At 40.3% G+C, this 17,041-nt stretch overlaps 1 protein-coding gene across 4 annotated transcripts in view; it reads right to left on the bottom strand.

Annotated features, from left to right (window-relative positions):
- Nucleotides 1-1,249: 1,249 nt before the first annotated feature.
- Nucleotides 1,250-17,041, bottom strand: part of akt1 (v-akt murine thymoma viral oncogene homolog 1) — a 51,490-nt gene continuing 35,698 nt past the window's right edge. For all 4 annotated transcript variants that reach the window (XM_041812514.1, XM_041812516.1, XM_041812513.1 and 1 more), the window contains exons 6-14: nt 16,825-16,956; nt 16,614-16,679; nt 16,074-16,142; nt 14,273-14,398; nt 9,516-9,644; nt 6,600-6,814; nt 5,715-5,802; nt 5,377-5,479; nt 1,250-2,985 (exon numbers count right to left, since the gene is read on the bottom strand). In XM_041812514.1, the coding sequence (XP_041668448.1) occupies nt 2,906-2,985; nt 5,377-5,479; nt 5,715-5,802; nt 6,600-6,814; nt 9,516-9,644; nt 14,273-14,398; nt 16,074-16,142; nt 16,614-16,679; nt 16,825-16,956 (1,008 nt within the window). In that variant the 3' untranslated portion in view covers nt 1,250-2,905. The remainder of the gene's footprint in view (nt 2,986-5,376; nt 5,480-5,714; nt 5,803-6,599; nt 6,815-9,515; nt 9,645-14,272; nt 14,399-16,073; nt 16,143-16,613; nt 16,680-16,824; nt 16,957-17,041) is intronic.

Below are 17,041 nucleotides of genomic sequence, written 5' to 3'. Positions count from 1 at the left end.
GTTCATTTTTTACTGTATTTACTTCAGAAAGTTAAAATTTCCATATGTATTGTAGGATCATATAAAATGAAACATTTTTTCTTTCAGTCTTGATGATTACGGCTAATAGCTCACAACATAAGAATAGTGTGGATAAGTCTAATTTGCAAAGGTTTCCTGCAGCCTTTATTCTCTTATTTTGGTTCAGTACACACAACCACAATCATTGGAAAGACTGTTGACTTAGAGGACAACAACCGGCAGTGACAGGGACTGATTGACTCCATGCCATGTAGTATAGATGCAGTAATTCATACAAAATGAAGTTAAAACTAACTACTGAGTAGATAAATGAAAAATTTTTTACAGAAGGTCAGCATTTCTGTATTATAAATACCTTTTTGTTGTTGTTTTTTGAGATTCTAATATTTTGAGATTGTGGATTTTTCTTTGCCCTGAGCTTTAAGCTTTAATCACCACCATTAATACCAAAAAAGTCATGAAATATTTAACTTTGTTTGATATTAATCTAGAATTTATGTAAATGTCACTTTCTGGAGTAAACCACAGTAAATAAGTAACCTTCTATGTGATATAGTTATATATATTTTTTTGAAAACTAAAGCTTGCACTTGCTGGCTAGTTAATCACATTTGCTAAGCTAGCGTAGCTTGATGGTGTAACATCGTTTTTTAACAGCTGTGTCATACATATATCATTCTTATGTCATGAAATTGCTACATTTGGCTGGCCAAATGAAGCCAAACTGGTACCTAGATGAAAAACCATTTGACAGATGAAGGAGCTGGCTCCCTCTTGGTGAGCTCAGCCAAATGACCTGGATCACTAAAAAGAGCTGTAATGCCCAGCCCTCAGAGGTCATATTTAATTTCCCTCTACATCTGAAAATAAACCATACGGTATATTCTAACAATGCTGGGGAGTCTCGTGCACTCCATTTAAAGTGAACAGCTGTTACATTTGTGCCCTATACAATGGGATTAATCATTACTTGTATTATTAGGTGTCAACAGCTCTGTCTGTAGTCTGTAGAGACTTCAGGACTGGAGGGTCGCTGGTTCAAGTCCACGTGTGAACCCAAGTAGAACTCGCCTGGTTGATGGACAATCTTTACCTTTCTGAATACTGATTGTACTAACTCCAAACTGTATGGACACTCTTCATGTGCAGCCCTTCACTCTTAGAGTGAGGATAAAAGTTTATCATCATCTTCAAAATCAAGTCAAAGCAGATTTTTGTTAAGACCTTTTATTTCATCAATTTTAGAGAAACAAGTAAAAACAGTGTACAAAGTTTATATTATTTGTTTACTAAAGCTGGTGTCCTCAGTCTCAGGAATATGGGAGGGCAGGTACAAAAAAGTTAAAAAATAAAAAGTATAAAATGAATTTCCCTATTTTCAGCAGATGACAGCAAAGAGGTGAGCGTGCATAGGAAATAAGTAACAATCAGATTCAAAAACTGAACAAAAAGATTGAAGTGAAAACAATATCATAAAAACCATTACATTCATTTACGTATGATGCACTTTTGACAAATGATTATCAGCCATTAGAAAAATACTGAAGCGCTTGAAACTTCTCAGTACACTTTCAAATAAGAGCTTCAGTTCTTAAGAATCTCTATTGTCTGTAAAAAGGGGAGTTATCATTCAAACAAAAATCTTTTTTGTTTCCACATTTGAATTTACATTACAAAAAAATTTAGTCTTAACCAACCTTAAAGTACAAATAAGTCCAAATACAATCATTTTGGGACAGCAAAGTGCATATCATTGGCACAGTAAAACTTATTTTAGTCAATGCTGGTCTTGTATAAATAACTCAAAGTAACAAATAAAGGATGACTTTTCCCCTGAAGCCTACTTTGTTTGTATTCCTAAAGAAGTGAATCATGTTTAAGTGACCTCATTGAGGCTGCAGTGAATGCACTGGGTGGGGAAAAAAACACCCAATACTGAACTGTACATGGAGGAAAAACCCGATAAGAAAGAAGAGAGAAACAAGGAGGAGTCTGCAGCATCCAGAGGAAGGCATCAGGAGCTATAAGCACTTACTTGGGGGGAGGAGGGGAGGATTTTATGATCCTGACCAGAAAACCGGGGGGTTTCTCAGTGACTCTGATGTGCAAACAGTACAGAGAAAAGAAGCAGGAGAGTCTTTACCTTAATGATTAACTACTCTGCATTCTTTCCTCACAATTGCACAATTGATTTATCAGACTCATCAAAGTAGAGAATGAGGATAAAAGATTGAATTGGTGTCAGTTTTGCATTAGGGAAGTAGAAAAGTGTTAAAAATTATCTCCAGAAGATTTCAGTCCTTAGGAGAATCAGCCACATGCATATGCAGAAAGATTGACTTTATTTGATACGGTACATTCACTTTAAATTCTAGTTTTCTGAATTGTTCGGGAATCTTCAAGAGAAACAGATTCATTACCCACTCAACAAACACACTTACTGCTCACAATGGTTTTGGTCCACAGCCTGCCTGTTTTCTATTTGAAATGATTGATATTCAGTTTCAGTTGTATTTTAGTACAAAAATGGCCCTTTTCAGAATTGACATCAGTGGCCTCATCTGTGTATAACAAATACTGTATTATCCTGTTCATTATGGAGTATGGATGCCTGCTCAGTATACGACATAACAACCAGGAAATGCAGAGTAGTGTTAACTCAGTGTGGTCAGTCTTCAAAGGCCTCACCAAACAACCACAGCTATCTTTGTTTTCAATTTCCTTCTTCCTGGAATAAAACACAACTTGCAGACTGTAAATGTTACATCCACCAACAGCATCCAACAGCAGACATTGCAGAGAGGACAAGGCTGAGGTCCCCTGGTCTTTTTGAGAGTGCAGTCGGGTGGGGTGAAGGGGGCCAGAGAAATGTGTCAGAGTCGTTTCAGGCCGTTCCACTGGCAGAGTAGGAAAACTGGGGGAAGTGGGGTCTCCGCTCGCTATCGAAGGATTCCATACTGTCATCTGACGAAAAAGGAGAAAAGTCTGCTTAGGTTTTGTGCAACTTATAAAACCTGTTAATGTACACAGAAAGTCATTTTTAATGGAAAAAATGTATGATAAACTACATGTTCCATCTAAAATACATATCATTGTATTCATCCCCCTTGGATATTTTACCCTTTTACTGATTTTATAAATCAATCATGGTAAATATATTTGTCTTTTTTTGTCAAAATAAAGAAATAAAAAATGTCTTTAACGTCAAAGTGAAAACAAATCTCTACATAGTAATGACAAATGAATGAAAATATGTGCGGTTAAAAAAAAGTGACTGCATAAATATCAACTCCCTTCAAGTCAGTATTTAGTGGATGCACCTTTGGCTGCAGCACTGAGTCTGTGTGGTCTCAATCAGGTTTACACATCTGGATACTAAAACTCTGTTCTCCTTTGCAAAAGTGCTCAAGCTCTATCAAGTTGCACGGGGATCAGGCATGAACAGCCTTTTCAAGTCCAGCCACAAATTCTCTATTGGATTGAGGTGAGGATTTTTCCACTTTCATTTTACCCTCTACCTTTACAAGCTTTCCAGGGCCAGCTGCTGAGAAGCATCCCCACAGCATAATACTGCCACCACTGAGCTTTACGGTGGGAATGATGTGTTTGTGGTGATGTGCAGTGTTTGGTGGTTGCCAAACACAGCGTCTTGTCTGATTACCAAAAAGTGCCATTTTGGTCTCATCAGACCAAAGAACTTTGGTCACTTGACCATGAAGTCTCTAGTCGAGATTCAGTCTGTTTCCTAATACAGTGGCTTTCTCTTTGCCACTCTCCCATAAAGCTTTGACTGGTAAAGAAGCCGAGCAAAGGTTGTAGCTGCTGAAGCCTGTAACTCCTTCAGAGTAGCCATTGGTGGCTTTTGTTCACTAGTCTCTTTCTTGCATGGTCTCTCAGTTTATGAGGACGGCCTGATCTAGGCAGATTTGCACGTGCCATATTCCTTCCATGTCTTGATGATGGATTTGACTGAACCCCGAGGATTTTCAGTGCATTGGAATTTTTTGTACCCATCCCATGACTAGCCAGAAATACTGATTAACCAGTGACTGAACCTTCTGGACAGAGGTGTCTTTATAAAACAGTCACTTGAGATATATTCACTGCACTCAGGTGAGCCCCATTTCACTAACTGTGAGACTGTTAGTACAACTTGGCTGGACCTCTTTTAAATTAGGTGGTTAATACTTACGCAGTTACTAATCCTACAGATGACATTACACTGTTTCACTTTGACATTAAAGAGTTTGGTTTTCAAAATTTTTGGTCAAAAAAGACAAATTATATTGACCATGATTGATTCGTAAACACAATAAAAGAGAAAACATCAAAAGGGAATTAATTTGTTTTTAAAGATTTATTTTGGGCATTTTTGTGCCCTCATGTGATAGATGAGGACAGTGGATAGAGTTAGAAACAGGGACGAGAGTGGGGAAGAGACATGTGGTAAAGGACCTCAGGCTAGATTCAAACCCGGGCTGTCTGCGTACATGGGGCGCACCTTTAACCACTAGGCCACCTGCGCCCTGGAATAAATATTTTTTATAGGCACTGGACAGATGAAGTTAATTTTTCTACATGACAGTCATCAAATTGGCGTCTGAGAGATGCAGTCTGTCACCAGGCTATTTTGGAAAATTGAGGGTAATCTGGGTGACAAAATTTGGCTGAATGCGTTCTAGGTTCTCAGTCCTAGGTGAAACAAAATTTCAGACCATACTTGTATATGGTGTAAAGGAAAAAAGTGAAAAATGTATTGCCTAGCATCAAATTCTTGTTTGTTTTACATTATCTGAATATTTTCCAACTGTCTAATGTCTATAGACTAATAAACTGTCTGTTGTCATTATGATTAAAGGACTGTTTAATGACACTGGCTCTCCAGAAGAGGGGAGACTCCTCTCAGGAGAGCTCTGGACACAAGCAGAATGGTTTCTTTACTCATATTTGTGAGCTCCCCAGAAAATACTCAAGTCTCGCTCCAAGAAAACATATAAGCATGAGAACTTGAATTTTAATAAAATAACAGAAAAATAAAAGTTACAGTCATTTTAGGCCTTTCACCTTGTTTGTAGGATGACTTGTTAAGTAATCAATGAAGAATATGTTTTTTTCATGTGCTAAGACATAAAAAAAGTTTTTCTCTTTAAAATAAACACCAAAGAAGTTTATTATGAAAGTTAGATAATGATTCATCTTTTCTCAGCAGCCCTCATCAGTGACTGCATCACATTAAAACATAGCTAACTCCTAAAGCTCCAAATTAAGGAACCGTCTGACGATCCTGTGTTGTGTAACACCATATAAATTGTATTAAGTGTTCTGCTTGGGTGGCTGTCTGTGGTTTGGTGCTACCTTGTCCGGGTGGTGTAATGGTGATGGTCTGTGCTGTGAACTCCTCGTCAAAATATCGTGTGTCTGTCTCCGAGGTAACTTGGGGCTTAAACGGCGGGACCAGCTGTTGGAGAGGAGCAGAGGCACAAACATATCAGCACATCAGCGCCGTCAGTCAGTTTAATAACAGTTGTCCTGCTGATGACAAGCTGCATGGTTTGTCGATGGTGGCGCTGAGGATGACGTCACTTTCATTGCTCACTGGGGGAGTTACGCTTACCTGAGACTAGAGCCATTTCAGTGACGCAAGTCGTGAAAAAAAGGAGGAAGAAAGAAACACGAATATTTAAGAAATTCACCTTCTTCTCATAGACATCTTGCCATTCAATTCCTGCAAAGAACTTGTGCTGCATGATTTCCTTGGCATCGTTAGGCCCACCACCTAACCTGGAGGGCAAATACAAAATAGACAAGTCAGAACAGACAAATTTGACTAATAGGAGTGCTGCTAATGAGCTTACAGCCACTTAAAGATATAAAGCAGGGGTGTCAAACTCAAGGCCTGGGGGCAAAATACGGCCTGTGGTACAGTTACACCCGGCCTGCAAAATCTATCATATTTTTTATTAACTGGCCAACAGGTCGACAGTATAAAAATGTAAACTTAACCTTGATGATTTAAAATATCCTAGTTAAATCATAAAGTTTTGGAAATATTAGAGTATAAATAATTGGATAAAAAGTCAGGAATGTTAGAGGGGCATTAATTTGTGTTTTCAATTTATATTTTCAATTTTGCATCTCATAATTATGACAAAGTTATGATTTTGATGTCATATTTTGACCTTTTAGACTCACAATTTCAACTTCTCAGTCATACTTTGACATTTTCAACTCATACCATTGACTTTTAATCCCATATTTTAACGTTTAGACTCAAAATTAAAAAGAATTGAACTCATATTTGACCTTTAAAACATGATTGTGACATTCTATTTATATATTTGCCTTTTAAAAACATCATTTTGACATCTAATTTTGTGTTTTGACCTTTTGAACAGTTAAGTTTGACTTTTTAATCTCAGATCTTGCGCCTTAAGCCCATAATTTATTGCTAATGAAAATGAGGTTGACAGTTTATTGTTAATTGTTGATCCTGTTAGGCCCTTGGGTTAGACCTAAATTCAGAATCCAGCCCTTGCTATGACTGAGTTGGACACCCCTGGTATTAAGAGTATGTTTACCTCTGCATTGGGTCTTTCTTGAGCAAGCCTGAAAGCAGTGAGCGTGCCTCAGGGCCGAGTGTGCGAGGAAAGCGGATGTCCTCCATAAGGATGAGCTCGAACAGCTTCTCATGGTCCTGGTTGTAGAAAGGCAGTCTGCCGCACATCATCTCATACATGACCACCCCCAGACCCCACCAGTCCACAGCACGTCCATAGTCATTGTCTTCTAGCACCTTTAGAAAAAAGAGGGGTTAAAAGTTCAGTTAAAGCAGCTGTTTGGATGCTTATGGGCTATTTTAGGATGTAGTCATTCACAGGACAGCACTACTGTGTATTATATAGTAAATAAACACATTAACTTTCTTTAATGACAGAAGAGCCAAACCAAAAGTTGGCTTTAATGGCTTTGCACCTTTGGAAGTTTGTTTTTAAACATCTGAAAGCTGTGAAGACAGCAGCTCTTTAGGCCCCTCTATCACCCGACCCCCAAACCAAATCACCTGCTCTCCCCCCGGTCTGGGCCTTCTGAGGGCGCCCCAGCCAACACTGACTCACATCTCACATTAGGAGCGAAGATAGAGTTTCCCCTGGAGCCCTGCATATTTAATCAGCACAGTGCCTTCCACACATACACAAACACACGTCCAGATCAACAAGCTGCAGAGGTGTGTATCGCTTAAATAAGCAAATGTGGGGCCACAAACGTAGAGCAGCCGTACAAACAAACCCCTTAATGAACACAAGCAGAGTTAAATAAGAAGTCTTTTTATTTCCATAGGATGTCTTTCACCACAGATCTTAACGAGACAAACTCCTCCAGTGTTGTGCTTACTGAACAGCCAACCTGTTGCATGACTAATGTGCTGCTGAGCAGAGTTGTTCCAAGGTCTCTGGGGACATGTACTGGATTCTACCTCGCCAGGCGGATGTTGAAGGTGAAATCAAGACAATGAGAACAGTCTGTTCTCTTAAACCTCAAGCAGGGTGATGCTCGGTAATTCAGACCTAAGAATAGAACCTGAGGTAAAAAGACGTGGGCAGATTAATAGAATTAGATATGGACACAACAGCGCACAAGATGAGAGAGGGGGTCCTGGAAAACAGATGGAAGGATGTGTCCGTAAAAGGGCTGTGTATGTGTGTGTGCACGCACAAGCAGCCGAGCATGTGTCTGTGGGCACTCGGCCTGGCGCTGCGGTGAGCAGTGAGCATCGAGGAGGAGGACTGGGAGGGCAGGAGGGAGTAACGTGAAGCCGGCGTGGGGCTAGGATTACTGGGCCGTCTCTATTTCCAGCGCTGCTGTCGTGTGATTCACACCGTGCGACAGCTGGGCCCGCAGCTGCCCCATATATGTAGAAGAGCACCACAGCTGTGAAGCTGCCAGGAGCGCAGGAGCCAAGCTCATCCCTCATATACGTAACCAGGACTGCCTGGGCCCCAGCCCCAAAACTAATACTGTTACACTGCCCCAAAGGAGCAGAGGCAGGGGGAGGTGAGAGCGGAGGAAAGCAAAACACTTGCTGCTGCACTGGAACTCTGCTAAACTTTTTTTGGTCATAAATTTCAGCTCTAGCAGACATTTATCTTCCAAATCCTGATCACATTCAGTCACATTTTTCTTAGTAGGTTTTCACTCAAAGCGTAGCCAATAATAATTTTCTATTTTTAACAGTTAAATAAAGGTGACAGAGGGATTTAGTCCAATCTTTTTCCTGAGACAAACTAGTCAGGTATTTTTTTCTCTCCCTCTCCCTTTCTCTCTCACTCGCCCTCCTGCTCTGGGTGGAATATTCCCAGACGTTACAGCATTCCTGTGCAGCACACACAACAAGGTCATTGTTTACTGCAGAACAACCTGTAACACTGCCTGGCCCGCACTCCATAGAGACGGTCGCCAGCGACCCGGTTGCCATGGCAATGCCCCCTGATGTCTCCCTACTCTCCGCTGCAGAAGCTGGAGCTGTCATATAGACTGTGCTGCTCAGTGGAGGAACAAAGTGGGCCAGACGGAGTTAAAGATGGACAGGTGGGGAAGTCTGAGGAATGTATTAAAAAGAAAAAAAAAAAAAAAAAAAAAAAAAAAAACGTTTATAGACGTACGGGAAATATTTTCATGTTTGTCCAGGTGTGAGGGAGTAAATATTCACATTCTAGCACCTACAGAAGCAAATTCAGTCCCTCTTATTAAAAAAAACTGTACATGCACTCATGAGACTGTCCAGGTATTCTGCTGTGGCTCCTCTTGTGCCACACAAAAGTTTCAACTAATGTGGTCTCTTTTTAATCCAGAGGCGGAAGCTCACGTTTCCTGAAGTGCTGCCAGCTTTTCCCCCCTCCTCCTAATCCTCCGCCTCCCACCACCAGAAAATTCCAAATGGGGGCTAAAAACAACGAAACAGCAACTGTGTCAACACGGACACCCTTCTCCTGGAAAACATTTTTACGGCAACAGGCGAGTGCAAACGCTCATATGCTTACTCACACGCACACAGCGCCTTCACTCACAATGCAATATCGGGTTTCACAGCCCACTCAAACACTTGTCATACCTGCACGCAATAGGGAGTAGCCACACCCCTCCCCACACAGCAAACATGGGAGCAAGCCGCTCTACCCTGGGCACATGGCACACTCATTTACTCTCAGACTTCAGCTGGATATTTGAAAGGCATTCAGGACAGCTGCTGTTTCTTCTGCATGCTTCTCATCCATTGAAGCTCGACAACACACGCTGCAGTTTGTTTGGAATCTGCTCATGACATGATGATAGGACTAATGCTGAATTTGGGCTCAACATTTTGCTCTTCTTGATACCACTATGATCCAAATAATTCCTCTTTTGCTTCTTAAGTCACAATGTATCAAACTTAATGTCTTCATATGTGACTTTGTTTCAAGTTAGGGTAAAGCTAATACTTCAGGTAGATTGGCTACCTCAGGAGCGAGATACTCCGGTGTCCCGCAGAAAGTTTTCATGGTGGCGCCATCTTTGATCCCCTCTTTACACAAGCCAAAGTCTGTGATCTTTATGTGTCCGTCTTTGTCCAGCATGAGGTTTTCCAGCTGAGGAGGAAAACAAGAATAAGAATGTTAGCAAAGTAATAAAATGACTCACGCTTCAGGGAGGATGACAAGCAAATAATTCCTGGTAGTGATGGGAATATCATCCAAAAATATCCAAAAGTACAGAACATCTAAAGCTGTTTTCAAACATTTGCTCCTGAAAATTTCCAGTTAATTACTCAGTTGCTTTGTCACACATAGTAAGTAAATAAACTTAATTTGGTAAAGCACCTTTCACAGATCAAGGTCCCAAAGTGCAATGCAATATATAACTAGAACTCTAAACAAGAAACAACAAGAAAAATCATAAAACATCAACAAAACAGAGAAAAAGCAGTTATTCAACATTATAGCACAAAAATTGCATAAACAGGTACATCAAAATTTGATCATGAAAATGTTTAGGTATGTTTTCCTGTGATTTAATTCAAAAGTAAAACTTCCATATGTTCTAGATTAATATCATGCATTTTTTTTTGTAAAACACTGCAATTGTATTTTTGGTGTCTTATAAACCCATGAGGGGTTGGGCACTTTTTGTGCATGACACATAAACAAAGTACAATCAATCAATCAATCAATCAATCAATCATGCAAATAGAAAAATTTCAAGGATTTTTTTTTTGTTTTAATCTTGACGATTACTGCTTACGACTCATGAAAATCAAAAATTCACTATCTCAAAATATTACAACATTGTAGAAAAGTTCAATTTGCAAAGGTTTTCTGAGCCTTCATTCCCTCATTTGGGATCAGCTCACACAACTGCCATCAAGAGAAAGACAGCTGACTTGACAAATGTCCAGAAGACAATCGCTGTCCTCCTCCACATGGAGAGTAAGCCACAGAAGGTCACTGCTGTTCTCAGAGGCTGTATCGAAGCATATTCATGGAAAGTTGACTGACAAGAAAATGTGTAGTAAGAACAGATCTGCAAGCAACAGAGATGAGCTTCACAAGGAGTGGACTAAGGCTGGAGTCAGTGGATCAAGAGCCACCAGACACAGACAAGTCCAGGAGATGGGCCATAAGTGTTATGTTCTTAGTGTCGAGCCAATCCTGAACCACAGACAACGTTATGAGCTTCTCAACTTGGCTAAGGAGAAAAAGAATTGTACAGTTGATCAGTGGTTAATCAAAGTACTGTTTTCAGATGAAAGTAAATGTTTTCTTTTATTTAGAAATCAAGGTCCCAGCGTCTGGAGGAAGATCTGAGAGGTGCAGAATCCAAGGTGCTTCAAGTCTAGTATTTTTTAGTTCCCACAGTCATGTCATCTGCTGCTGTTGGCCCACTGTGCTTTATCAAGTCCAGCATCAACGCTGTCTGCCATCTACCAGGAGAATTTAGAGCACTTCATGCTTCCATCTGCTGAGAAGGAGGAAAAGCCAAAACTACCAGAAACTGGTTTGCTGGCCATGGTATTACTGTGTTTGATTTGCCAGCCAACTGGTCTGACCTGAACCCCACAGAGAATCTCTGGATATTGCTAAGAGGAGGGTGAGAGACACCAGACTCAACAATACAGACAAGCTGAAGGCTGTTAACAGAGCATCCTGGGCTTCATGACACCTCAGCAGTGCCACAGACTGGTTGTCTCTATAACATGTCGCACAGATTCTATGGTTGGTGCAAAACAAGCTCCAACCAATTACTGAGAGCGCAAGTGAGCATAATTTTCCAGAAGGTCAATATTTCTGTATTATAAATCCTTTTTTTGGACTGATGTTTTGATATATTCAAATATTTTGAGAAAGTTGAGTTTAAATTTTTGTGAGCCATAATCAACATTAAAGCAAAAAAGTTTTAAAATGTTGCTTTGTATGAGATGAATGTAGAGTATATGGAACTTTCACTTTTTGAATTATATCACAGGAAAAATCAATCTTTTTCATTATATTGTAATTTTTTTAAGATGCACCTGTAGATTACAGGTAGTGAAAAGTCAATTACTGAGTTTATAATGTGCAATGTAAAAAAAACAAAACAAAACCCAACGTGCCACAATGGCAGGAAAGAGGCAGAGTCAGACACCATACTGATAGTAGTCAAAAAAAATCCTGATTTGTAGCAGGAGATCTGATACTACCTGTAGGGTGCATTGTTTATTTCTGTAAGTGATATCTTGTTTGTTAAACTACTGAGATGTGGACTAAAAGACTAAAGACGTAAAAGACGTTACACCTGCTCACATTTGGTGATATCCTCTATCTATGTGGTTATATGATTCTGTAAATGAAAAAGATGCTTCAAAATATTTTTCCCCACTGAAGCAAAATGATGAAGGGCATCACATAGCACTTTGCCTGAGGCTTCTGAATTAATTAAAGCATACCCTGGGTATGGTCTGTATTTTCTGAATCAACTGGCCAGTGTATACACTGTAGTGTTTCACCTTCTGTGAAAGAGACAGATTTGCCATAGTGAATTATAAACTATCAAAGTTGTGGTCACCATAACAAAGACTGTACACTTCAGTTCTTTTAATCCCCTTTTTAAGGCTATCTAGTGGATTTAAGACATGTAAGAATTGAAGAGTTTTTTGGACAACAGGAAAAACTGTGACAAGCACCCTCACATAGGTCTTTTTATGCTTCTGTGCTAGCTGTAGCTGAGGTCAGAAGCATTAACCCTTTAAAGCCTATAGTATCATATTTGATATGCAATTTTATGAGACCTCTGTTGTATCAACATGATTAACAATTTCCTTAAAAACCTTCTGTATACAATCAGATAAATTATAAGAATGCCCTCCAGTAGATTATGAGTTGCAAGAAATGCCTAATAATAAAATGTGATGCAAATATAGTTGTGAAATTCTACGGCAATTTGGGGGGATTTTAGAAGAAGGTTATATTAACATCTCAGTTCCAAAAAATGAGACATTACTAGCTTTTATTAGAGGTACCAGGCTTTAAAGGGTTAAGCTTTTGGGTTGTCTCTTGTCTCTCCGGGCCATTTTTTGGTAAACTTTTCAGAAGGATTTTCTTCAACCTTTGTGAAAATGTTCACTAAGGATCATGAATGTACTGATTAGAATTTGGAGGTCAAAGCTGAAAGGTCAGGGCCTTTAGGCCTCATGTTCAGCCCTTGCTTGTGAATGGATATTTTAAACTAGAATAGCCGTCTGAGGCAGCAGACCCACGCCTAAGCAACGCCACTGAGGAACTTACGCTCCCATTGATTACTATGTGTTCACAATTTCGAAGTCCGAGAAAAAATGAACGGGTGCGCGGATCATCACCAAAATCTAATCGATTCTTCCCTGTCACTATCCCAATATTCCCTGAGAGTTTGGTAAAGATCCGACGTTCCGTTCTCGAGTTATCGTGTACACATACAAACAAACGAACAAACGAACAAACAAAGATACGGAACCCTTTACATAACCCCCTGCCGATTTTATCGGTGTGGGTAATAAAAAAGCATTTAAGGGAGTTTCTTCAAACTGTACACAAACATTGACTCTAGTGAATAGATGAACCAATGAGGTTTTGGAAACAGTGGTCAAAGTTCAAGGTCATTGTGTCTGATGTTTATCACTTTTCTATGCATCACACAATTACAGAAACCACTTCTTAACCAACCACTATAATGTCACTGCTCATCAATTGTATACTTTGCAGAGGCATTTAACTAGCCGCTAGTTCTAGTCCTCTTTTCTCATGTAAACTAATTAACTGCAGCGAAGCATTAAAACATTTTCCACATAAATCGAATATTTAAACTCTTTTCAACTCAGGAAGATGGACTTGGTGATTACACATTTGGATAAAGTAACCTATAAATCTTAAGGATGTGCATCATGCAGTGTCATGACTTAGGGTTGCACAGCCTTTTAATATAATCATGTTCCCCCTCCCTCTCTCTGTGTCTCATGCTCACCCTCAGTTAAAGTCACCTGGCAGCTGTAGCTCACACGTGGCCAGCAGCGCCCGGCCAGAGTCAGCACATCCTCCAATCCTGCTACCCTGGCATTTTCAGGAGAACCCTAGCAGGCTGGGAGGCTGCCTCATAAACCCAAGGGAGAGAGAGGGTGGGAAGGAGGGAGGGAGGGAGAGAGTGCTATGCTGACCTGACTGTTTTTTTTTCAGCTGGAAGTAGTAGGACTACAGATGCCCACTGCAACACTGATAACCCCCCACAGCCCTCCGAAAGCACAAAAGTGTCCTATCATTCTGCAGCATCCATCTCTGATCCTATCGTCGGAGTTTAAGACTTCAGTTTAGATTCTTTAGGGAGGTGAGGACAAACAAAGTTAAAGATGAGCATATTCTCTTTATGGCTTAAAGTGTTATACGACCAGCACATATATTAAGTCAATCAGGAATAAAAATCAACCACTCAGAACACATGCTATAACAGGAGACACTGGCGATCTGTTCAAACAGCACTGGTGGTTATTTCTGTCTAGCTGCAGTAAATGAATGGGCCGAATCGTCCTCCCTCCAGCTGCAGTGAGGTCTGGAGTCTGATCTGGGGGAGGCAGATCAATAAGACCTGGCCACTGCCTCTGCTCTGGATGGAGGCAAGCCCTATTTATATCCTGTCAGGGGAGAAATGAAGGGAAAGGGAGGGGATGGACAGAAGAGAAAAGAGGCTGACGGCAAGGATGTTCACTCACACCTACCTTTAGATCTCGATAGACCACGTTTCTTTCAGCATGCAGGTAGTCCAGCGCCGACACAATCTCTGCACCGTAGAAACGAGCCCTCTCCTCTGAGAACACACGGTCCCTAGATAGATGGAAGAAAAGCTAAGAGGAAACAAGAGAGGTGGACAGTGAAATGAGGACAGATTAAGGAAAAGTTGATTAACTGACAACAAAGTATTTCAGTTAACAGTATTCATATCATAGACTGTACAGTGCCAATTTTTACCCTTTAGTTTTACCCTTTAATTGATTTTATATATCAATCATGGTCAATATAATTTGGCTTTTTGACACAAAAATACAAAAACACCTCTATAATGTCAAAGTAAAAACAGATTTCTACAAAGTAATGTAAATGAAATAAAAATATGTAATGTAAAATAACTGACTGCATAAACATTCATCCCCTCCAAGTCAATATTTAGTAGATGCACCTTTGACTACAATCACAGCACTGAGTCTGTGTGGATGGGTTTCAATCAGGCTCAACTGCTCAAGCTCTGTCAGGCTGCATGGGGATCAAGCATGAACAGCCCTATACAAGTCCAGTCACAAATTCCCTTTTGGATTGAGATCTGGACCTTGACTCAGCCACTCCAACACATTCACCTTGTTCTCCTTTAACCATTTCTGTGTAGCTTTCACTGTATGACAAATATTTTCCCAATCTGTAGTTCTCTTGCTGACTGAATGAGACTGTCCTCTAGGATTTTCCTATATTATAGTGCTGCATTAATTTTACCCTCTACCTTTTAAAGCTTTCCAGGGTCAACTGCAGAGAAGCATCCTCCAGCATGATGCTGCCACCACGGTGCTTCACAGTGGGGTTGGTGTGGTCATGGGGATGTGCAGTGTTTGGTGTCCATCAAACACTGCACCTTGTCTGATGGCCAAAATCATCGTTTTGGTGTCATCAGACCCAAGAACTTCCTTTCACTCAGCAATGGAGTCTCCCACGTGCCTTTGGGGGAACTCTAGTCAAGATTTAATAGGAGTTTTCTTCAACAGTGACCTTTTCTTTGACACTCTCCCATAAAGCTTTGACTGATGAAGAACCCGGGCAACAGTTGTTGTATGCAGAGTCTCTCCCATCTCAGCGGCTGGAGGCTGTAACTCCTTCTGAGTAGTCATAGGTGTCTTGGTGGCCTCTCTCACTGCTCTCCTTCTTGCAGGGTCACTCAGTTTGTGAGGATGGCCTGATCGAGGCAAATTTACACATATGCCATATTCCTTTTGTTTCTTGATAATGACTGGTCCTTCCAGATACAGGTGTCTTTATACTAGAATCACTTGAGACATGTTCACTGCACTCAGGTGATCCCAATTTCACTGATTGTGAGACTACTAGCAATAATTGGCTAGACCTCTATTGAATTAAGTCAGTCACCTTAAAGGGGGTGAATATTTAGGAAGTCACTTATATTACCTTGTATTTTTATTTAATTGATATTACTTTATAGAGATCTGTTTTTACTTTCATATCAAAGGAGGTTTTGTTCTGTTTGTTTAAAGCTAAATTATATTGACCATGACTGATCTATAAAATCAATAAAAGGGTAAATCATTTGTTTTTGATACTTAATGCGCTGATTTATGTTCAGGTATTTGTTTTCTTGGTAGCTTTTTAAAAATTTTTACTAAATGCATTAAAAGAGTTTCAAATGTGCTGTATCAATACAGTTATCTTCACTGAAGTTTGTCCATATAAAAATGCAGTCAATGACTCTGATTCATATGGACCTCCAGGTGAGAATTTAGTTACGGCTAAATTGTTTACCTCGCCACCATTTGCATACTCCATGACGAAGCACAGGCGGTCATGTGTCTGGAAGGAGTATTTAAGGCCCTGCAGACAGAGAAAAAGAAGCAGAACTTGGTGATCTCAATTCAAGATAAAGCTGACATTAAAGCAACACGCTGTAGCACAAACCACTACAATGCTAGCTGTAACTTTACAGATATCTTATCCAGTATCTTTAGGCTTTCTAGCCTAAACAAAACTGTTGTGTGGCTAAAGTTGTTCTATTCATTACTCATCCATTGTGTTGTCTCCACCCACTACTTCAAAATTGTGCAGAAGTTTTTCACAACAACCCACCTCACTTCCACAAAAGGGTTAACTGATAAAAAATAAAGTTTAGCATTGTATGAAAGGCCAGCTCGACTGCAGCCTTTGTGAGAAAAGCTCTTCAAAACATTCCTGCTAAAACTGCCCTTTTTTTCTGAATGGATGCTGCAGGATGGGACAGAAGAGGCTCCCAAGGATCCGTGTGAGTTAAAATAAGGTTGGGTTTAGGTAAATGGAGGGGCTCCTTACTGTCAAGAACGGATGCTTTGAATTCTGGAGGACTCTGTTCTCTGTGAGTGTGTGCGCCACTTCATCCTGTAAAAAGAAGGGGAAAAAAGCCACAGAAAGAGTGTTTGTGCAACTCTCACAATGGTTTACCATTTAGGTATCAGTCATTACTTCACTGCCCTCCCCCTGCAGTATTTTCTCCCCTTTTACTTGCTCACTGGCATCCACTCACTTTCGCTACGATCACCTCCTTCTTTAGGATCTTCATGGCGTAGTAGCGTCCTGTGGCCTTCTCCTTTACCAGAATGACTTTGCCAAAAGTGCCTTTTCCCAGGAGTTTGAGGTATTCAAAGTCGTGCATAGTCTGGAGAGTCAAAGAGAGAGAAAGTGGCATCTGGTTACAAACAGAAACATTAACAAACTCATGCTCTAACTAGCCGAGACACACA

This window comes from Cheilinus undulatus, linkage group 18 (assembly GCF_018320785.1).
Source record: "Cheilinus undulatus linkage group 18, ASM1832078v1, whole genome shotgun sequence".
NCBI classification, from domain to species: Eukaryota; Metazoa; Chordata; class Actinopteri; order Labriformes; family Labridae; genus Cheilinus; species Cheilinus undulatus.
Note: the sequence above shows the minus strand (reverse complement) of the source record. Positions and strands in the feature narration are given on the sequence as shown.